Source organism: Schistocerca gregaria, chromosome 8 (assembly GCF_023897955.1).
Source record: "Schistocerca gregaria isolate iqSchGreg1 chromosome 8, iqSchGreg1.2, whole genome shotgun sequence".
Classification (NCBI taxonomy): Eukaryota; Metazoa; Arthropoda; class Insecta; order Orthoptera; family Acrididae; genus Schistocerca; species Schistocerca gregaria.
The window spans coordinates 388449146-388473836 of record NC_064927.1 but is presented as its reverse complement, the minus strand read 5'-3'; the positions used below and the strand labels follow the sequence as shown (position 1 = coordinate 388473836).

Genomic DNA, 24691 nt, shown 5'->3' with positions numbered 1-24691 from the left:
ATCCTACATGTGGACAAAGAGTCCACCTCTGTTGTTTTGAACCGCAAGGCTTACCTGGCGGAAGGACTCCACCAGCTGTTAGATACTTCCACCTAAAAACCTTGCCACAATGATCCCATTCAAGAAATCCAGCAGGATCTCCAGTCAGTACCCAAATCCTTAGGCCCATTCCAGAACCTCTCCACAGAGTCCACCTTTCTACTCACTCCTCCTACTCCCTACATTCCCACCTTCTACATGCTTCCTAAAATCCATAAACGTAACCACCCAGGACGCCCCATTGTGGCCAGTTACTGTGCCTCCAACTAGAGAATCTCTGCTCTCGTAGACCAACACCTTCAACCTATTACCCGGAACCTACCCTCCTATATAAAAGATGCCAACCATTTTCTCCACCAACTCTCCACAGTTCCTGTCCCTTTACCACACTGTGCCCTACTCGCCACTATTGATGCCACCTCCCTGTACAGTAACATTCCTAATGCCCATGGCCTTACCGCTATTGAACACTAACTTTCCCAACGCCGTACGGATTCCAAACCAACAACCTCCTTCCTAGTCACCATGACCAACTATATCCTCACCCACAATTACTTCTCCATTGAAGGCATTACCTACAAACAAATCCAGGGTATGGCTATGGGCACCCGCACGACATCATCCTATGCCAACCTATGCATAGGCCATCTAGAGGAATCCTTCCTAGAAGCCCAGAATCATAAACCCCTCACCTGGTTCACATTCATTGATGACATCTTTGCTATTTGAGTTGAAGTTGAGGACACCCTATCCACATTCCTCCAGGACCTCAACAACTTTTCCCCCAATTACATCACCTGGTCTTACTCAACCTATCAAACCACCATTCTAGATGTGACCTCCACTTTCAAGATGAATTTTTTTTTTCTACATCAATATCTCCGGCCATATCAAACCTACTAACCACCATCAATATCTCCACTTTGACAGTTGCCACCCATTCCATATCAAGAAGTCCCTTCTATACAGCCTAGCCACTCTTGGTCGTCGCATCTGCAGTGACAAGCAGTCCCTCCCGAAACATGTCGAGGGTCTCACTGAAGCCTTCATTGAGTGTAATTATCCTCCTAACCTTGTGAAAAACAAATCTCCCATGGCTGATCCTTCCAGTCTCCCACAACCTCCCAAAGTCCGGCCACAGAGGAGCCTTCCCCTCCTAACTCAGTACCACTCAGGACTAGAGCAGCTGAATTACATTATCTGCCAGGGTTACTGCTTCACAGTCTGTGCCATATGGATCCTTGACACCAACACCAGCTGTTCTGAATTGCACAGGTGAGAACTTTCCCTGCAATACGTCCTTTGTTCCTGTAACCCTCTTGGCCTCAACGTTCATCACTCACTGCTCTCACCCATCCAGTCCCTTCCCTGTTCCCATTCCAGCACTACACAGCTGTCACTCCACCATCACACACTGTCTTTTTATTTCTGTCGTTTTCTGCTACTTCCCTCTCCTCCCCTCCCCACCTCTCCCCTACCTTCCAACTAACCTGCAGCACTTCACTGTCCACCACACTCACCGCACTATCCCTCCCTCTCCCTGACTCAGCCTCCTCCTTACTCCCACTTAGTCGCCACTCTCATCATGCACTGGTGCTGCTGCTTGCAGTGTGGTTTCAGTTGCCTCAGACTGCAGTTGTGTGTGCGAGGGGTATTTGTGTGTGTGTGTGGGGGGGGGGGGGGGGGGGGGGCGCGTGGGGTGGCTTGGTGTGTGTGTGTGTGTGTGTGTGTGTGTGTGTGTGTGTGTGTGTGTGTGTGTGTGTGTGTGTGTGTGTGTGTGTGCGCGTGCGTGCACGTGGCGTGTGTGCGTGCACGTGGCGTGTGTGCGTGCACGTGGCGTGTGCGTGTGTGCGTGTGTGCGTGTGTGCATGTGTGCGTGTGTGCTTGGCGTGCGCGTGGCGTGCGTGTGTGCGTGGCGTGCGCGTGTCATCTATTGTTGACGGAGGCCTTAATGGCTGCAAGCTTTAATTCTGAGAGTCTTTTTGTTGTGCCTATCTGCAACTCAACATATCCACTATATGGGGAGCAGCAACTTTCACAATATTGTTACATCCCAACCTGGATTTTCCATTGTTTGATTAAAAAATAATTTTGTATTAAGAATTGTAATTAGGCAGTATTAGTGATGGTTATTTATCGTTATAATATGGACTCTCTCCAGTATTCTATTCAACTCAGTCTTATTTTAGTCACTTTTAAATAACCTGTTATACTGCAATGGCAACAAAGATACTGTGGTTAAGGTGTTAAGAGACTTTCAATAATTCATAGCTTCAATTCATACTAACAGATGAAGTATGCTATATTTATTAGTAACTGGGAAACAGTTTGTCACATTATATTTCTTCCTCAGCTGGACTCGTATATCAACAGAGCACATACTACGTGGTGCACCTCCACCTCCTGCCCGTCGGTATGGCCACACCATGGTTGCATATGACAGACACCTGTATGTCTTTGGAGGAGCTGCTGACAGCACTTTACCAAATGATCTGCATTGTTATGATCTGGATACTCAGACATGGTCTGTTGTAATGCCAGCTTCAGATTCACAGGTATGTAAATTGTACCCTTTTCTGAAGAGCCCTTGATGTAAAATGTCAGTATCGATTGGAAAAATGTGTGTAGTGACACATTCTATAGACGTATTTTTTTAAAAGATATTAAAAGTGGCTGTGAATTATTTTAAGGGGGTATAATTACTTTGGCATAGCCCTGCACCTGTCCCTCTCCCTCACCTCCTGCTCCCCTCCCCCATTCCCCTCTTCCAGCTCCCGCCAGTTCCAACCAGCTCCCGCCTCCCGCAACCCCCCCCCTCCCCCCCGGCACGCCCCCATTTGCTGCTTGCTGCCCTTCCCCCTTCCCGCTCGCTGCCCCTCTTCCTCCCCCTCTCCATCTCCCTCCTCTCCCACCCCAATCTCCAGCCCCCTCTCCCTTCCCTCCTCCCCTTTTCTTTTATCTCTGGAACTTTGATTTCTTGAGACTGCAGTCGTGTGTGTGTGTGTGTGTGTGTGTGTGTGTGTGTGTGTGTGTGTTTTTCTTCTAATTTTGAGAAAGGCCATACTGGCCGAAAGCTATATTCAGGACAGTCTTTTCCTTGTGCCTATCTGCAACTCAGTGTCTCCACTATACAGAGTGAGTCACTAACTACTGCCACATAGGCCACCTAGAATAACTCCGAAAGTATGATAGTAGCTGAAAATTTTGTGGGGCAGAAGTTGCATGGGACAGCAGGGGCCATAATATGATGGTGGTTTTTGTTGCTAGGTGGGATTGCTTCAGAGATATGTAGGTCAACTTTTTTTTAAATGCGATGCTCTAGTTTGGTACTTATATTCTGATAGCAGCTATCAAGGCGAATCCAATTATGTGTAACAGTAAGGTCAACAAAGGTCACAAAGGTGGCATGAACATCCATTTACAGAAGGTGTTCGACGTGATGACCTTTGGTATCAATTCAGTGCTGCAATCTTCTTAGCATGGATTGAGTGGTATTCCTTATCACTTCGGCACTTATCGAAGCACATGCTCTGACAATTCTCTCTCATATATTGTGCAAATAGTAAATACTTTCCGAATACGGCGTATCCATCTAACGTTCCATTGATATGTAAACGTCATTTGACAGTTTTGCAAGACAACACTAATAGGAGCGGTAATACTAGTATTGTCGAATCAAGTGAATGTGAATGACGTATTCCTCCGAAGAACAAGTCAATATGCTTCTCATTTATAGTGAATGCCAACGAAATTCAGTGAGAGCTAGAGACTTTTATGCTGAAAGATATCCTCAATGTACTCACCCTACATGTAGTACATTTAAATATCTGCATGACAAATTGAGAACAACTGGATCTTTAATGCATCGGAAACATATCCGCCAAAGGAAAATTACTAATGAGGAAACGGAAATTGGTACTCTTGACACTGTGGTTCGAGATCTTTGTGTTAGTTCGCGTCAAATAGCAAGGGAATCTGGAATGAGCCAGAGTAGTGTTGTTCGTGTTCTGCATCACCATAAATTTCACCCTTACCATATCAGTCTCCACCATGAATTAACTGGTACGGATTGTATGCGTCGCATTGAATTCCGCCGATGGGCTTAACTTTAGCTTCAGATGGATGACACAGTTATTAATTTGATTTTATTTACTGACGAGGCTACATTCACGAACCATGGAAATGTTAATTTATATAACATGCGTTATTGGGCAACTGAAAATCCTTGTTGGCTGTGGCAAGTTGCATAACAAAAACCGTGCTCGGTGAATGTATGGTGTGGGATTCTGGAAGATAGAATTATAGGCCCCTACTTCATCGAAGGAAAACTTAATGATAGGAAGCACACCACATTCCTGGAAAAAACATTAGGTCTGTTATTGGAAGAAATACCTTTAGGAACAAGGAACAGAATGTGGTATCAATATGATGAGTGTCCAGCACATTTTTCGTTGATGGCTAGAAATGAATTGCAAAGACAGTTCCCAAATCATTGGATTGGACGCCGAGGAGTTGTCGTGGCCGACTTGTTCGCCAGATTTGACGTCTCTGGATTTTTTCTTGTGGAGATTTGTAAAAGACATTGTCTATAAAGGTGTTCCAACTACATCTGAAGATATGCAAGAGAGAATTGTAAGAGCATGGGCTTCGATAAGTGTTGAAGTGATAAGGAATACCACTCAGTCCATGATAAGATTGCAGCACTGTTTTGATACCAATGGTCATCACTTGGAGCACCTGCTGTAAATGGATGTTCATGCCACCTTTGTGGCTTTCGTTGACCTTCAAAGACCTTACTGTTACACATCATCGGATTCATCTCAGTAGCTGCTATCAGAAAAAAGTAACAAACTATAGCATCCCATTAAAAAAAAAGTTCACCTTCATATCTCTGAAGTGACCCCACCCAGCAACAAAAAACCAGTGTCAAATTATGGCCCCCATTGTCCCATGCAACTTTTGTCCTGCAAACTTTTCAGCTTGTATCACACTTTTGGAGTTATTCTTGGTGGCAATAGTTACTGACTCACCCTGGATAGCGAGTAGCAATTTTCCTTTTCACAATATTGAAACTTTATATTTTGTTACGTGATGTTCAGGTGGTGCTCCGTAGCTCTTAAATATGTAAAAGTGATACGACAAGCTTGCGACTGTCTGGATGTGAATTATTCATGGATAGTTTAGTCAGTGTTGAGAAAATAAAAAATGAAGCCTAAAGTATTATGTTCAGTTTGAATAAATGTTTTCATTTAGAGTACAAATTTCTGGTTGTGAATACATAGATGATGAAAACATTTGTAAATGTCAAATATTACAATTAGTCTTATTTTCTGCTGTTGTAGGTTCCTTCGGGACGATTATTCCATGCTGCTGCTGTTATTGGTGATGCGATGTATATTTTTGGAGGAACTGTTGACAATAATGTACGCAGTGGTGAGATGTATAGGTTTCAGGTAAGCACCAAATAATTATTTTATTATGACATAATTATAGATCCCTCATTCAGTCTCTTAAAGATATTGACAGAAGATAAGTAATTATGCGCAAAAGATTTTTCATTATTTGGTTGTTTTCATACATACTACCAAATTCTTTAGATGTCTTGTGAGAAAGTTCAAAATTATATTCACAGAATTCCATAATTGGGATTTATTTTACCTTCTTCAGATGATTGCTATTATGTCTTCATCAAAACAGAAGTATTATCCATCCAAACAAATGACAGATGGGGTGATAAAAGGTTTCAACATTCTATTGAGATCTCAACAATCATACAAGCAAATTAAGCTTTAATTTATCAAATAATATACTCAGTGTAAAGGAGAGCATAGTTGATTCACTTAATCTGTGCAATATTACTGTTAGAAATTCGCCACAATCGCTGCAGTGTAACTTTGATCATGTTTTCCCATAATTTATCATTCATGTCTATGTGTTTGAACAAAACTTCAACATCAGAATGCCATGAACAAACAGAAAGGTATTTCATCCTCTCTCACTTGGGAATTTTTTGCTGACAGTTTCAGACTAACTTGGTTTAGCCCAGTCAAACAATGGGAAGACCACAATTTTTTTTTAATGATTCCCGAGTTGCTATCAGTCACCTCACAATAGTCTTCTTCTTCTTCTTCTTCTTCTTCTTCTTCCTCTTCCTTCTTCTTTTAGACATGTTCCTCGGAAGTTTTGACAGCACATGGTTAATTAAGACATTTAGGTGAGTCATACATTGCATAGTACCCTGTACACCAATATTTTTATTAGACATGGTAGTTACCCTTGAAAGTTCCCAAAAGTTTTTATTTATTGCAGCTGGAAGTCTCAATAAACATGTAAATAAGCTTCAACTACAATCCTAAACAATTATGCTAAGCCTTGTACCCATGCTGGTATTACAGATACAAAATAAAAATGTAATACTTTTTGTGTGCACTGTATATTAGGTAAGATTTACACTTAACACTGTCATAATGTGCATAAAATATTTCATTATGGACAGTAGATGCAAACCTTGCTACGAAAATATAATTTATTTATTTTATGGGGTGGCTGATGAAAGTTTTAGGTCACTGTGAATGTATTAATGTTCTTATTATTGTCTGAATTGTTCTGATTTCTGGCTGTATGCAATGCAAAGTAATTGTGGAAAATTAGTAGGCACCTACATTATCTGGCTAGCTGCAGTGAAAATTTAAAATAAAAATAAAATAAAGTCACCTAAAAATTTTTTAAAAAAATGCCACTATCTACATACTGCTTCCCGTGGAGTGCATTCTTCATTCATATGAAAAGATGGAAGTCAGAAAGTGCAAAATCTGGATTGCAGGGTGGATGAGGAGCTTTTGTGATCTCCTCTTGGGTGTGCAGACTTGTGTGAGGCCTTCTGTCATGGAAGAGGAGAAGTTTGTTTGCATTTCTGTGGTTCTTCAGTTTCCTGAGGGTAATGCAGTACACTTCGAAGTTGATCATTGCAGCATGAGGGAAGACATCAAACAGAATAGCCCATTCAGAGTCCAGAGGACCATTGGCATGACTTTCCAGCTGAGGGTGGAACTTCGAACTTTTTTTTCGTAGGGGTGATGTGACAGCATTTGATGACTTACTGGTTTGTTTCATAACCTTTGACAATTTTTGGCAGAATCTTGTCATGATCAGCCTTGTTGGCACTTTGTTGTTCTTTATGGTCTTGTGTTAAGTGGCGAGGAACCCAGCAGGCACACACTTTTGAGTATCCCAACTGGTGGATGAGTGTCAGCTCTGTCAACAGAGATGTCCAATTGTGCAGTGAGGTGCTGGACTTGACTCACTGATTGCTGCAAATGAGCATGTCTGCACATTCCAAACCTTTAGGAGTCACAACTATGTGCAGTTGGTCAGCATGTGGGAGATTGGACAGGTTTCCGTGACCTTGTTGCGATGGTGACAGACATCTCGCCCAGTGACTTTCAATACTTCTGTTCACTGCCAGGTCTCTGTAGACATTCTGCAAGTACCTGTCAGTATCAGTGATGCTCTGGTTTTCTGCCAATAGAAACTTAATGACAGCTCTCTGCTTGGAATGCAGCTCTATTACAGGTGCCATTTTTGAAGGAAACATAATGCTCCATGATCTGTTGGGACTACATGAAGCTATAGGGACCGAAGCAGGAATATTCTGTGATATCATACAAGTTCCACATTTTTTCAGCTGAAATAGGCCAAGAAAAAAAGTGTTGCATTAATTATTGAATAATAATAAAATAATAAAGCACTCTGTCTTCAGGCCACAAGTGGCCCATCAGGGCCATCCGACCACTGTGTCATCCTCAGTTGAGGATGTGGATAGGAGGGGCATGTGGTCAGCACACCGCTCTCCTGGTTGTTATGATGGCTTTCTTTGACCGGAGCTGCTACAGTTTGGTCGAGTAGCTTCTCAATTGACATCACGAGGCTGAGTGCACCCCGAAAACTGGTAACAGCGCATGGCGGCTGGATGGTCATCTGCCCAAGTGCCGGCCACGCCCTACAGCACTTAAATTTGGTGATCTCATGGGAACCGGTATATCTACTGCGGCACGGCCGTTGCCATTAATTATTGAATGACCTTCATATTTACGATACCGGTTTTTTAAGTAAGGTCCGTTTGAACATAAGTACCCAACAAAAGGTTATTTCAAAAAAGTAAAATTATTTTTAGAAAGTACATATTTCACTCTATTTTTCAATACAGTTGCCAAGTTTGTTGAAACAAGTATCATACCTCTCAACCAATTTTAAAATACTCTCTTCATGAAAACTTGCCAGGAGTTCACTGCCGTTTTCACATTGTCGTCATTGTAACAGTTGCCACTGAGGTGTTGCTTGTAGTGGAGCAACTGACGGTAATCGCTCGTTGCAAAATCAGGATTGTAGAGTGGGTGGTCTAAAACTTCCCAGCCAAAACTGTCTAATAAATCGCTGGTCTGACCTGCAGAGTGAGGTTTTGCATTGTTATGGAGAAGAACTATTCCATTTGTCAGCAAGCTGCGTCTTCTGTTTTGAATTGCTCTGCATAGCTTTCTCAGGGTTTGGCAGTATGCTTCTGCATTGATAGTGTTTCCACGTTGCATGAAGTTGACCAACAAAACACCATGCTTATCCCAAAACACTGAGGCCATGATTTTGTGCTGGGACAGAGTCTGTTTGGCCTTCACCTTTACATGCAGGTGTGTGTGTCTCCATTCCATGTTCTGTTGCTTCAATTGGGGTGTGATATGCAAAACCCATGTTTCGTCTCCAGTTACTATCTGACTCATGAAGCCGTCACCTTCTTCATGATAATGAGTCAAGAACTTCATCGCACACTCAAATCTTTGGTTTTTGTTAGGAGTTACGGGACCCAACAGGAACACAGCTTCCTAAACTTAAGGTGTTCAGAAACAATGTTGTAAAGCACTGATCTTGACACATCAGGAAATTCATTTGAGAGACCTGTTATTGTGAAGTGCCTGTTCTCACGAATTCTTGCTCCAACTGAAGCCACCAAATTGTCTGTAATCAGAGAAGGCGACCGGAGCAGTCCTCATCATGGACGTTGTCATGGCCATCTTTGTATTCTCGTACCCAATTACGCACTTTGCTTCCACTCATAACAGTATCACCATACACTTTGAAAATCTGTCGAATTTCTGCAGCAGACAGGTTCTTTGCTGACAAAAACTGTATCACTGAGTGAACGTCACGCGCAGTGAGCGAGTTGATAGTTTTAAACATTTTGAAAGCACAGAACAGAACCGTACAGGTTAGCTACAGAGCTGAAACTGGGCACAGTTGATTCCGAGGCATGCTGGTACATGACGCACATGCTTGTTGCAGTATGTGTGTGAACTACTAGTGTCTACAGCAATATGGACTTTACTTAAAAAGCACACCTCTCAGACATCAGTATTCATAATGAGAGATGTTCATAAATTATTTCCATAGCAGATGGTATGGAAGTAACTTACAAACTAAACAATAAATATGGCTACATTGAAAAAATCTGAACAGTAATAAGATAAATACTTAATAATTTTACCAATATTATGAAACGGAGGGATTGCTGCTTACCAAATAGTGGAGATGTTGAGTCACAAACAGGTATAACAAAAGACCACTAAACATGTCAACATTCACTCAAGGAAAGGTCATACACGCATGACCACTGTCTCTAGCCACCAAGCCCAGACTGCACACAATGGGAGAAGCAGTCTGGGTGGTAGGGGGAAGGAGGCGGCTGGGGCAGAGAGGGGGAGGATAGTAGAGGGGTGGTCGGTGTCCATAAAGTGCTGCTTGTGGAAGCATTAAGGGACATGTTGGGGACTGGAGGCAATGTAGGACAGCTAGATACAGTAGGGACTGGGAGCAAGGAAGGGGATAGGTGGGTGAAGTACAGTGACTATCGAAGGCTGAAGCCAGCAGGGTTATGGGAAAGTAGGATGTATTGCACAATTCAGAAAAGCTGGTGTCGGAAGGAAGGATCCAGATGGTGCAGACTGTCAAGCAGTCATTGGAGTGAAGAACGTTGCGTTGGGCAGCATGCTCAGCAGCTAGGTGGTCCAGCTGTCTCTTAGCCATAGTCTATTGGTGGTCATTCATGTGAACAGACAGCTTGTTGGTTGTCATGCCCATGTAGAATGCAGTACAGTGATTGCACCTTAGCTTGTAGATCACATGAATGGTTTCACAGGTAGCCATGCCTCTGATGGGATAGGTGATGCTTGTGACCATACTGGAGCAGATGGTGGTGAGAGGATGTAAGGAACAGATATTGCATCTAGACCTATTACATGGATGTGAGCCATGAGGAAAGGGGTTGGAAGAAGGGATGGACAAGGATATTGTGTAGGTTCGCTGGTCAGTGGTCTACCACTGTGGGAGAGATTGGAAGGATGTTGTTGTTGTTGTTGTTGTTGTTGTTGTTGTGGTCTTCAATCCAGAGACTGTTTGATGCAGCTCTCCATGCTACTCTATCCTGTGCAAGATTCTTCATCTCCCAGTACCTACTGCAACCTACATCCTTCTGAATCTGTTTAGTGTATTCATCTCTTGGTCTCCCTCTATGATTTTTACCCTTCACACTGCCCTCCAATACTAAATTGGTGATCCCTTGATGCCTCAGAACATGTCCTACCAACCAATCCCTTTTCTAGTCAAGTTGTGCCACAAACTTCTCTTCGCCCCAATCCTATTCAATACTTCCTCATTAGTTATGTGATCTACCCATCTAATCTTCAGCATTCTTTTGTAGCACCACATTTCAAAAGCTTTTATTCTCTTCTTGTCTAAACTATTTATTGTCCATGTTTCACTTCTGTACATGGCTACACTCCATACAAATACTTTCAGAAACAACTTCCTGACACTTAAATCAATACTCGATGTCAACAAATTTCTCTTCTTCAGAAACGCTTTCCTTGCCATTGCAAGTCTACATTTTATATCCTTTCTACTTCAACCATCATAAGTTATTTTGCTCTCCAAATAGCAAAACTCATTTACTACTTTAAGTGTCTCATTTCCTAATCTAATTCCCTCAGCATCACTCGACTTAATTCGACTACATTCCATTATTCTCGTTTTGCTTTTATTGATGTTCATCTTATATACTCCTCCCAAGACACTGTCCATTCCATTCAACTGCTCTTCCAAGTCCTTTGCTGTCTCTGACAAAATTACAATGTCATCGGCGAACCTCAAAGTCTTTATTTCTTCTCCATGGATTTTAATACCTACTCCGAATTTTTCTTTTGTTTCCTTTACTGCTTGCTCAATATACAGATTGAATAACATCGGGGAGAGACTACAACCCTGTCTTACTCCCTTTCCAACCACTGCTTCCCTTTCATGCCCCTCAACTCTTATAACTGCCATCTTGTTTCTGTACAAATTGTAAATAGTATTTCCCTCCCTGTATTTTATCCCTGCCAACTTCAGAAATTGAAAGAGAGTATTCCAGCCAACATTGTCAAAAGCTTTCTCTAAGTCTATAAATGCTAGAAACATAGGTTCGCGTTTCCTTAATCTAGATTCTAAGATAAGTCGTAGGGTCAGTATTGCATCACATGTTCCAATATTTCTACAGAATCCAAACTGATCTTCCCAGAGGTCGGCTTCTACTAGTTTTTCCATTCGTCTGTAAAGAATTTACATTAGTATTTTGCAGCCGTGACTTATTACACTGATAGTTCGGTAATTTTCACATCTGTCAACACCTTCTTTCTTTGGGATTGGAATTATTATATTCTGCTTGAAGTCTGAGGGTATTTCGCCTGTTTCAGACATCTTGCTCACCAGATGGTAGAGTTTTGTCAGGACTGGCTCTCCCAAGGTTGTCAGTAGTTCTAATGGAATGTTGTCTACTCTCGGGGCCTAGTTTCGACTCAGGTCTTATCTCCCCTTTCATCTTCATCCACATCCTCTTCCATTTCCATAATATTTTCATCAAGTACATTGCCCTTGTATAGACCCTCTATATAATCCTTCTGCCTTTCTGATTTCTCTTCTTTGTTTAGAACTGGGTTTTCATCTGAGCTCTTGATACCCATACAAGTAGCTCTCTTTTCTCCAAAGGTATCTCTAATTTTCGTGTAGGTAGTATGTACGCCTCTACATCCGTACATTTGTCCTCTAGCCATTCCTGCTTAGCCATTTTGCACTTCCTTTGGATATCATTATTGAGACATTCGTATTCCTTTTTTCCTGCTTCATTTACTTCATTTTTATATTTTCTCCTTTCATCAGATAAATTCAATATATCTTCTGTTACCCAAGGATTTCTACTAGCCCTTGTCTTTTTACCTACTTGATCCCCTGCTGCCTTCACTAATTCATCCCTCAAAGCTACCCATTCTCCTTCTACTGTATTTCTTCCCCCAATTCCTGTCAATTTTTCTCTTATCCTCTCCCTGTAACTCTGTACAACCTCTGGTTTAGTCAGTTTATCCAGGTCCCATCTCCTTAAATTCCCACCTTTTTGCAGTTTCTTCAGATTTAATCTACAGTTCATAACCAATAGATTGTGGTCAGAGTCCACATCTGCCCCTGGAAATGTCTTACTATTTAAAACCTGGTTCCTAAATCTCTGTCTTACCATTATATAATCTATCTGAAACCTGTCAGTATCTCCAGGCTCCTTCCATGTATACAACCTTCTTTTATGATTCTTGAACCGAGTGTTAGCCATGATTAAGTTACGCTCTGTGCAAAATTCTACCAGGCGGCTTCTTCTTTCATTTCTTAGCCCCAATCGATATTCACCTACTTCGTTTCCTTCTCTTCCTTTTCCTACTACCGAATTCCAGTCACCCACAACTATTAAATTTTTGTCTCCCTTCACTATCTGAATAATTTCTTTTTTTCAATATACATTTCTTCAATTTCTTCGTCATTTGCAGAGCTAGTTGGCATATAAACTTGTACTACTGTAGTATGCGTGGGCTTCGTGTCTATCTTGGCGACATTATGCGTTCACTATGCTGTGCATAGTAGCTTACATGCACTCCTATTTTTTTTAATTCATTATTTAACCTACTCCTGCATTACCCCCATTTGATTTTGTATTTATAACCCTGTATTCGCCTGACCAAAAGTCTTGTTCCTGCTGCCACGGAACTTCACTAATCCCCAATATATCTAAATTTAGCCTATCCATTTCCCTTTTTAAATTTTCTAGCCTACCTGCCCGATTTAGGGATCTGACATTCCACACTCCAATCCGTAGAATGCCAGTTTTCTTTCTCCTGATAACGACGTCCTCCTGAGTAGTCCCCGCCCGGAAATCCGAATGGGGGACTATTTTACCTCCGAAATATTTTACCCAAGAGGACGCCTTCATCATTTAACCATACAGTAAAGCTGCATACTCTCGGGAAAAATTACGGCTGTAGTTTCCCCTTGCTTTCAGCCGTTCACAGTACCATCACAGCAAGGCCGTTTTGGTTAGTGTTACAAGGCCAGATCAGTCAATGATCCAGACTGTTGCCCCTGCAACTACTGAAAACGCTGCTACCCCTCTTTAGGAACCACACATTTGTCTGGTCTCTCAACAGATACCCCTCCATTCTGGTTGCACCTACGGTACGGCTATCTGTATGGGACTTGGGGCAAGTAAGGCTAGCAACCTGCTTCCCTGGTACTTTAAATATGATGCTGGCAACAATCACAGCAAAATGCCTCGGACCTTTGTAGGTGACGCAGTCCCACCTGTAACTGACAAACCAGGGACTCCTAAGATACGACTTGGCAAACAAATGGTAATGAGATGGGGAGTTATTAATATCAATGGGGGCTACTCTGGGAAGAAGGTAGAGCTGGCAGAGGCTGCAAGTAAGATGGGGCTGGACATTTTAGCTGTTTGTGACATTCGGGTAAGGGGTCAGAAAGAAGTGGAAGTGGGAGAATACAAGGCCTACCTGTCAGGAGTCAAAGCAGGAATAGCACAATGGGGTGTAGGGCTTTATATCGGAAAGAAATGGAACCCAGTGTAGTTGCAATAAGGTATGTAAACGACCGACTGATGTGGGTAGATTTGACAGTGTCTACGAAGAAAATTAGGATTGTGTCAGTATATTCGCATTGCGAAGGGACAGATCAAGATAAGATGGATAGTTTTTATGAAGCACTCAGTGATGTAGTTGTTAGAGTAAAGACAAGGACAGTGTTCTGCTAATGGGGGATTTTAATGCCAGGATTGGAAATCGAACGGAAGGGTATGTAAAGGTTATGGGTAAATTTGGAGAGGATATAGAGGCCAACAGGAACGGGAAACAACTGTTGGATTTCTGTGCCAGTATGGGCTTAGTAATCACAAACTCCTTTTTTTAAACATAAGAACATTCGCCGGTATACTTGGGAAGGCAGGGGAACCAGATCTGTCATTGACTATATAATAACAGATCAGGAATTCAGGAAGGCTGTTAGGGACACACATGTATTCAGGGGATTCTTTGATGACACTGATCATTATTTAATCTGCAGTGAAATTGGGATTGTGAGGCCAAAAGTGCAGGAGGTCAGGTCCATATGTAGGAGGATAAGAGTGGAGAAACTACAGGATAAGGAAATCTGGCACAAGTACATAACAGCGATCTCAGAAAGGTACCAGTTAGTTGAATGTAGTCAATTACAGTCATTGGAAAAGGAATGGACAAGGTACAGGAACACAGCACTAGAAGTGGCTAAAGAATGTCTTGGAACAGTAGTATAAAGTAGGATGAAGCAAATAGCTTGGTGGAATGACACAGTCAAGCCAGTCTGTAAAAGGAAAAAGAAGGCGTATCAAAAATGGCTACATACTAGAACTCAGGTAGGCAGAGAAAGTTATGTTGAAGAAAGAAACAAAGCCAAACAGATAATTGCAGCATCCAAGAAGAAATCTTGGGAAGACTTTGGAAACAGGTTGGAGACTATGGGTCAAGCTGCTGGAAAACCATTCTGGAGTGTAATTAGCAGTCTTCGAAAGGGAGGTAAGAAGGTAATGACAAGTATTTTGGACAGGTCAGGAAAACTGCTGGTGTGAATCCAGTGGGTGCCTTGGGCAGATGGAGGGAATATTTTGAAGAGTTGCTCAATATAGCTGAAAATACGATCAGTAATGTTTCAGATTTCGAGGTAGAATGGGATAGGAATGATGATGGAAATAGGATCAAATTTGAGGAAGTGGAGAAAATGGTCAATAGATTGCAGTGCAATAAAGCAGGTGGGGTGGATGAAACTAAGTTGGAACTCATCAAATACAGTGGAATGTAAGGTCTTAAATGGCTACACAGGATAATTGAAATGGCTTGGGAGTCAGGACAGGTTCCATCAGACTTGACAAAAGCAGTAATCACACCAATCTTTAAACATGGAAACAGAAAAGATTGTAACAACTACAGAGGTATCTCTGTAATCAGTGTTGTGGGTAAAATCTTCTCAGTTATTGCTGAAAGGAAAGTGCGAGTATTAGTTGAGGACCAATTGGATGAAAATCAGTGTCAGTTTAGGCCTCTTAGAGGTTGACGGGACCAGATCTTTAGCTTACGGCAAATAATGGAGAAGTGTTATGAGTGGAACAAGGAATTATATCTGTTCTTTATAGATCTAGAAAAGGCATATGATCAGGTTCCTAAGAGGAAGTTATTGTCTGTTCTACAAGATTATGGAATAGGAGGCAAACTTTTGCAAGCAATTACATGGGTAGTCAGGCAACAGTTAAAGTTGACGGTAAATTGAGTTCATGATTCAGAGTAGTTTCAGGGGTAAGACAAGGCTGCAACCTGTCTCCACTGTTGTTCATATTATTTGTGTGTCATATGTTGAAAACAATAGACTGGCTGGGTGAGATTAAGATATGTGAACACAAAATAAGCAGTCTTGCATATGCGGATGACTTAGTTGTGATGGCAGATTTGATTGAAAGTTTGTAAAGTAATATTTCAGAGCTAGATCAGAAATGTAAGGACTATGGTATGAAGATTAGCATCTCCAAAACTAAAGTAATGTCAGTGGGAAAGAAATATAAACTGATTGAGTGCCAAGTAGGAGGAACAAAGTTAGAACAGGCGGACAGTTTCAAGTACTTAGGATGCCTATTCTCACAGGATGGCAACATAATGAAAGAACTGGAAGCGAGGTGTAGCAAAGCTAATGCAGTGAGCGCTCAGCTACGATCTACTCTCTTCTGCAAGAAGGAAGTCAGTACCTAGACTAAGTTATCTGTGCACCGTTCAATCTTTCGACCAACTTTGTTGTGTGGGAGCGAAAGCTGGGTGGATTCAGGTTACCTTATCAACAAGGTTGAGGTTACGGATATGAAAGTAGCTAGGATGATTGCAGGTAACTAGTAGATGGGAACAATGGCAGGAGGGTGTCCACAATGAGGAAATCAAAGAAAAACTGGGAATGAACTCTATAGATGGAGCAGTCAGAGCGAACAGGCTTAGATGGTGGGGTCATGTTACACGCATGGGAGAAGCGAAGTTACCCAAGAGACTCATGGGTTCAGCAGTAGAGGGTAGGAGGAGTCGGGGCAGACCAAGGAGGAGGTACCTGGATTCGGTTGAGAACGATTTTGAAGTAATAGGTTTAACATCAGAAGAGGCACCAATGTTAGCACTGAATAGGGGATCATGGAGGAATTTTTTAAGGGGGCTATGCTCCAGACTGAATGCTGAAAGGTATAATCAGTCTTAAATGATGATGATGATGATGATGATGATGATGATCTTGATGATCATGATCATGATGATCATGATCATGATCATCATCATCAAATGGTATTTAATTTATTTGTAATGTAATTTGTATGTTTGATCCATCTTAGATGTTCTTGGATCCATATCCCAAGAAACTTTGTAGAGCTTACATTTTTGAGCAGATTCAGAAGGGTGTAGGTTGCAGTAGGTATTAGGAGATGAAGCAGCTTGCACAGGATAGAGTAGCATGGAGAGCTGCATCAAACCAGTCTCAGGACTGAAGACCACAACAACAACAACAACAACAACAACAATAACAACATTTTGAGGGTTCTAGAAACAACTCTGTCTGGTGCTAGTGGACATTTATTTTGCACTGTGTGTATATGTATTGTAACAGACAACAGCTTAAACTTAATCTTACACTCACTCATCTTATGCAATTCCAGACAAATAAAATTGACTTAAAGGAACCAAAAGTAGGGATCATTAAGTTCACACTAGATGAGGTTCGATGTGTGCAGTTTCTGTACGTCCAGGTGGATAATAAATTGAGGTAGCATCAACATAAAGAGAAGTTAACCAAAAAGTCCAGTTCTGCCTGCCATGCACTGTAGACTTGTATTGTATTGAACCGCAGACTTGGTTGCTAGCATTCTTTGTCTGCTGTTACTCGGTTTTGTCCTATGTTATAATCTTCTAGGGTTCTGGAGCTGAAACAAAGAAAGTATTTATTCTACCGAAGTGTTTGACAAAAATATTGTGTAAAATTGATAACCAAAAATCTTGCAGAGACCGCTTCAGGACCCTTAATTCTTATGCTTAGACATTCCTTAATGGTATTTGTGATTAATAAAAAAGTGAATTTAGGATGAAAACAACTTACAACCACAATAGTAGATGTAGAAATAATTTCCATATAGACTATGCGTACCTCTCTAGGGTTCAGACTGCAGTATTCTATTTGGGTGCAAAAGGCTATAACAGGTTGCCAATGGATATCAAACAAGAAACTGGAAATCTCAAAATATTTATAACAAAATAAAAGATTGCCTCATCAAGCAATACTTCTAAAATTTATCAGACTGCTTGGACTCAGAAATGTAAATTTCATGCAGCTTTAATACTTGGATGATAGATACTGTCTTGGTCAATATATGGACAATCAATAATGTAAAATTACCTAAATGCTTGGTTGTAAATAGTAGATAAAAACATCAGCTGAGTAGTGTGTGAGGAGCAACAGCCTGTTTCAGAGTAACTGTTTTCCTCATAACATAAGTACATTCCTGGAAATGGAAAAAAGAACACATTGACACCGGTGTGTCAGACCCACCATACTTGCTCCGGACACTGCGAGAGGGCTGTACAAGCAATGATCACACGCACGGCACAGCGGACACACCAGGAACCGCGGTGTTGGCCGTCGAATGGCACTAGCTGCGCAGCATTTGTGCACCGCCGCCGTCAGTGTCAGCCAGTTTGACGTGGCATACGGAGCTCCATCGCAGTCTTTAACACTGGTAGCATGCCGCGACAGCGTGGACGTGAACCGTATGTGCAGTTGACGGACTTTGAGTGAGGGTGTATAGTGGGCATGCGGGAGGCTGGGTGGATGTACCGCCGAATTGCTCAACACGTGGGGCGTGAGGTCTCCACAGTACATCGATGTTGTCGCCAGTGGTCGGCGGAAGGTGCACGTGCCCGTCGACCTGGGACCGGACCGCAGCGACGCACGGATGCACGCCAAGACGTAGGATCCTACGCAGTGCCGTAGGGGACCGCACCGCCACTTCCCAGCAAATTAGGGACACTGTTGCTCCTGGGGTATCGGCGAGGACCATTCGCAACCATCTCCATGAAGCTGGGCTACGGTCTCGCACACCGTTAGGCCGTCTTCCGCTCATGCCCCAACATCATGCAGCCCGCCTCCAGTGGTGTCGCGACAGGCGTGAATGGAGGGACGAATGGAGACGTGTCGTCTTCAGCGATGAGAGTCGCTTCTGCCTTGGTGCCAATGATGGTTGTATGCGTGTTTGGCGCCGTGCAGGTGAGCGCCACAATCAGGACTGCATACGGCCGAGGCACACAGGGCCAACACCCGGCATCATGGTGTGGGGAGCGATCTCCTACACTGGCCGTACACCTCTGGTGATCGTCGAGGGGACACTGAATAGTGCACGGTACATCCAAACCATCATCGAACCCATCGTTCTACCATTCCTAGACCGGCAAGGGAACTTGCTGTTCCAACAGGACAATGCACGTCCGCATGTATCCCGTGCCACCCAACGTGCTCTAGAAGGTGTAAGTCAACTACCCTGGCCAGCAAGATCTCCAGATCTGTCCCCCATTGAGAATGTTTGGGACTGGATGAAGCGTCGTCTCACGCGGTCTGCGCGTCCAGCACGAACGCTGGTCCAACTGAGGCGCCAGGTGGAAATGGCATGGCAAGCCGTTCCACGGGACTACATCCAGCATCTCCACGATCGTCTCCATGGGAGAATAGCAGCCTGCATTGCTGCGAAAGGTGGATATACACTGTACTAGTGCCGACATTGTGCATGCTCTGTTGCCTGTGTCTATGTGCCTGTGGTCCTGTCAGTGTGATCATGTGATGTATCTGACCCCAGGAATGTGTCAATAAAGTTTCCCCTTCCTGGGACAATGAATTCACGGTGTTCTTATTTCAATTTCCAGGAGTGTATTTGAGAAGTAATGTCAATAATTATAAAATTGAGTAGATAAGTACTAGTCATAATTTGTTGTTATTAGTATACCTTACAGAAGTAGCCAACAATGCTTGCTTCTGCATGTTTATGTATAAATTGACTCACGCCACATCTGTCCATTAGTGAATTAACAAAACAGTGTGTGAATGGATAAACAAATATAATCGTACAGAAATAAAATGAATACAGTCATGACAGTATACAAACCAGCATAATCCTGAAATAATTGTAGTCACATTACACACTGTTTATGACAACAATTCAGAAACCGGAGTTCATTATAATGATACATTATCTGTCAAACTCAAATTTACAAACTCATCAACCAAATAAAAAGAATAATATGACAAAACTACTGTAATTTAGACAGGAAAAAGAATTTCTTGTTTCCCAGGCTTTTGAACCCTGTGTGAAGCAAGTTCAAGATTTTGATGCATTAGTGCATTAATGACAAGTTTTTTAATTATAATGGAGGTTGTTCTTGTATCTGGTGTCATTACTGGACTTTTAAATTATTGTCATAGAGTTTTAGGTTTTTTATTACAAAACACACGAGGGAGCAGCACGAAAGCAGCAGTAGTATTCCCAAATTCTGAACATTTTGAAGCAAGAGGTTCTTGGAATTAGTCTACATATCATTCTAATTACCTCATTCTGTACAATGAATACTTATTAAGAAGACAGTTTCTTCAGAAAATGATTCATACCATACTGCAGAGAGAGAATAAGCTGATTTTGTTACAGATTGATTTTAATATGTGGCATTGTTTTTATTTCAAAAACAGCCAAGTTTAATCACTTAACAGACTGCAGTATATTTTGTGTTTTATACTCAGTGCTTTTTTAGTAAGATTGTGTCATTTGGCACATACAAAATGGGCACAAAATCTTTGCTCTTAACATTTGAACTCACTGCTCAGTGAATTTGACAGAAGTTGATCAAATAAGTGTTACACCTTGTGAGTATTTCCATGACAACATTCACTCCTAGCTACAGTAAGTGTGTGTGTGTGTGTGTGTGTGTGTGTGTGTGTGTGTGTCAAGAATCTGCAGTCTTTCTTTCTAATCAACTCTTGTACATGCACTGCTGTCTCCTCTCATCCTGCAGAAGTTTTACATGTCTATGATACTTCTCTAACTAAAGAAACCTACATTCCTGCCACTCCTGTTTTCTTTCCACATTACAAGTGTAATGTGATGCTATTATGTCTGTGTAGAAAGAAGGGTATCTTCTAGCACTATGTACCATGTTTAGCATTCTGTAAGATACATTTTGAAATTGACAGTTAAAAAAGAATTAAAATAAAAAAGCATGTCCATTAGAAAGGTCATGCAGTAAGTTGTGATAAATATTGTTTTGTGATTTACTTTGACGGTATTCATTACTTGCTATCCTTGCCTTCAGCCAGTATACATGCATAGCACCAAATGTGTTTTGACTCCAGAGTGAGGATAATAGGCTACTCATATCTAGAAACACTGTAATCATTGACAATCCATTCACTTTACATAAACTAGCATTTGATTTTGTACTCAACAGCCAGAACATCTTTATTGCCTACCAATTAGCACAGTGAGTGCACAGCAGACACTTAATAATGCACCATCATTCAACGGAATCAGTTCACTGCAGTCTTCAAACAACTGTGGTACATTTTGATCTTTTGGCACAAACAGTTGTCCTATTAGAAAACACTTCATTTAGTGAGAACACAACAACATGAAGGGATACTGATGATCAGAAATAATAGTGACTAAATCTAAAGCTTTGAGTGTCATCTATAATAACCACAGATACTAGTGGGACCCAGGGCATTTTCACAATAATGTTAAACTACAGTACCTGACAAAAAAAAAATTGAAGTACCCAGAAGTCAGTCAGATGTCAGTGTAATGTCATACACATACATGTCATTCACACTAATCCAGATTACCATCACCAGTAAGTGCGGTGGCAACCTGGGAGAGGTCCCATTTTCCAGTGATTTGGAGAGGCAAAGCAGTGATACTCCTGATTTCATAGTGTGGGGGGCACCATTGGGTACAATTTCAGATCACAGCTGGTAGCAACTAAGGGAACTCTGTCGGCATAATACGTCATGTATCCTAATGTGCTACTTTTCATGCAACAGTATTGTGGTGCCAATTTTCAACAGGACTGTGTTTTTCCACACACAGTGCATGTGATGGAATGTCTGCAGGATGTTGAGGTACTCACATGGTCAGCAAATTCATAAGATCTGTCCCCAGTGGAACATGCTCGACAACAGCTCATACATCAACTCTGTCCCGGTGCCAGTAGCCAGGATATCAATGTCCAGTTGAGAGAGTTGTGGGCCAGCTGGTCTCAGGAGAGGATACAGCAGTTTTATGATACCTTTCCAAGCCATTAACACATGCGTCCAGGCAACAGGGGTTGCAACATCCTACTGATAACTGGATTCAATTTTTTTTTATAAATTTGACTTGATTTTGTAATCACTGCAGTGAGGTTCCATTTTGTTTCTTCCCCCACTTCTGAGTGCTTCCCTTTTTTATCAGGCATTGTATATTTATCAGCAGTGTACATTCCATGTAAATTAACCAAACCGTCATATAGAAGGTGACGTACCTTTGCAAGACCACTGGCCAAGAATATTTCTCCATTTACATGTTCACAGTAACATAAGTGAACAGGAACTATGACAGCATCTAGAAAGAGTAAAATGGTATTGGGCAATTTGCAGTCAAAGGTGTATGTAGTAGCTGACACTGTAATCTATCACTAGGAAGACTATAGCATATTTCGCTGTGAAAAAGCCTTCTGACTGAAATACCCACATTTTTCTAAAAGCTGTCCAATTGTCAATATGAAAACAAATTTCTTAGGAATATTTGGGGCATTTTAAAAAGAACCCAAATAATTTTTTACACTCATTTGAGTCTGTGATTGATATGAGTCAATCACTTCATACTAGATATGAAAGCACAATCAAGATAGTGTGTGGAAACTCCTGGCCTTGCATTAAAAAACAAACAGTTGATTTATAGATTTCATCTGGTGCAATGGTTATGCCATTCATTTTCAGAGGCACAAAAGGCATTATTCATATTTGTTTCATCTTTGCAAAGTAATAGTTATTGGAGAATATCGCACAAATTTTGAGGGTGGTCTAGACGAAAATATATGTGAAAAAAAAAGTCTAAATTGCAAAAGTAAAGAGAATTGTCTTCCTTCAGATTAATGCATCTGCCCACACAGGTTTTTTGTCATGGGGAATCTGAGATGCCTGAAGTATGAATTGCTGGAACCATCCATCTTCTTTACCAAATTTAACATTATGGCTTCCAGCCAGTCCACATCTAAAGAAACTTGCCATTGTGAAATATATAGATTCCAATGAAGAGGCTGTCACAGCAATTTCTAGGCCTTTCGGAATAATATTTAAGCAATGGAATCCATTAATTGGAAAAAAATGTTGGACAGAGTTCATTGATCTAAAAGACATTGCTAACTGAAAATTTTCTCAAAAATGTTTTTTATCATCAGGCTGTGACTCTTTATTATCCTTGTAAAAGAAAACTTGATTTACCTGACCAAGCAATTGATCTTGATTCAATTACCATGTCTCCATCCACTCTGCAGTCATTATTGATCATATTGTTGGATTAGTGAGGCCACATGTTAACTCATTTGGGCAAAAGCTAGTGTGCGATAATTAATGGTGTACATTATGCAGCTGTGCTCTGATCTTTGTTATGGTTAATGGCCAGACTGAAAAATACCCAATGATAGACAAGCATGCTTCTTAAGTACAGTTTTTTTATGTTTTGAATTTACACAAAAAGTTTTCCTGTTATGTAACTCACCACTGTCTCCACAACTGTTACCATTTGGTTAAGTTCTAGCTGCTTACTGCTGTGCTCTGTCCTCATCTTTGGCTACATAGATCCATAGGTACTCGTGTCTCCCCCTGAAAGACTCAATGAATTTTTGGTTCAGAGTCTTGTCTAATTTAGGTCCACTTCCTTCTTTATGCCTTGTTAATATCAAATAATCACCCACTGTTATGGTAGGGGCAAGATTAGCTGGATTTCAGGAAAAATTTTAATGGCAGATTTTCACGTCATATGACATTGACAGTACATGGGGACAGTTCACAAAAAAACAATCTTTTGTTCCATAAACTAACATTCTAAAAATGTGACTACAGGGTGAATGTATTTGTTGACTGGTGGGGAAATAATTATGAAAGGTATCAAATATGTTAATGCAAATACAGTCATGTATATTCTATTAATGCTAAATTTCTCCATTAATGTAATTTATATGCTTACAGTTCTCATGTTACCCGAAGTGCACACTTCATGAAGACTTTGGTAAGCTGCTAGAAAGTCGACAGTTTTGTGATGTTGAGTTTGTTGTTGGGACAGAAGAAGTGAAGATTCCTGCTCACCTTGCAATGGTAGCTGCACGTTCCCAGTGGCTGAGGGCCCGTATCAGACAGGCTCGTGAAGCCCGTGACAAACACCTTGAAAAGGTAACAACTTTTGTGTACTGAATAAATAAGGTGGGGATAAAAAAGGAAAAGGGTATTTTTTTATAAACTATGTATTTTAATTTTTTTACAAAACCTATCTTTCCAGTAATTTATTAATTAAGGTTTCTGCCAGATTGAAACAATATTTTTATTTTTGACTAGTTTCGAACATTTTCTTTCATTCTCAAATAATTGCCTACATTAGAAGGTACAGTGTTATCAACGAAACATGAAATACAAAATGTTTGGTTACATAAATAATTTTTTGAGCATTTTGTGTGAACAAATTACAGTAGTGCACTAAATCTTGTATGACATTCCTACAATTGTAATGTTTGACTGAACATAATAGATCTTCTTTTACAATACGTCGAGTTGCTGATCTTGGTGCCAACAGAGTTGAAATTACATGACTATCCTATTAACTTAGAAGTAGTTCCCATCATATACAGCATATCTAACTAATCTGTGAATCCATTGTTGGAAACATTTTTTATATTCTTATACAGTGACTATTGACAGCTCTTACCCCATTCTTTCCTAGTCCACTTACCCATAACCAAATCAATGTCCTCTCATGCCTGTATTCAGGTGAAAGCACAAGAAACTAAACGGAACTACACCAATGGGCCAGAACATTATGACCACTACCCATTGTCAGAAATGAATGCCACCTGACAGCATTATGGGCACGTGACGTGGTAAGGAGAGGATATGAACGGAACAGAGA

At 41.2% G+C, this 24691-nt stretch overlaps 1 protein-coding gene across 1 annotated transcript in view; it reads left to right on the top strand.

Moving 5' to 3' along the window:
* Positions 1-24691, top strand: part of LOC126284073 (leucine-zipper-like transcriptional regulator 1) — a 137333-nt gene that overhangs the window by 46521 nt on the left and 66121 nt on the right. Inside the window, exons 7-9 of the mRNA XM_049982702.1 lie at positions 2393-2594; positions 5382-5492; positions 23761-23961. Of these exons, the coding sequence (XP_049838659.1) occupies positions 2393-2594; positions 5382-5492; positions 23761-23961 (514 nt within the window). The remainder of the gene's footprint in view (positions 1-2392; positions 2595-5381; positions 5493-23760; positions 23962-24691) is intronic.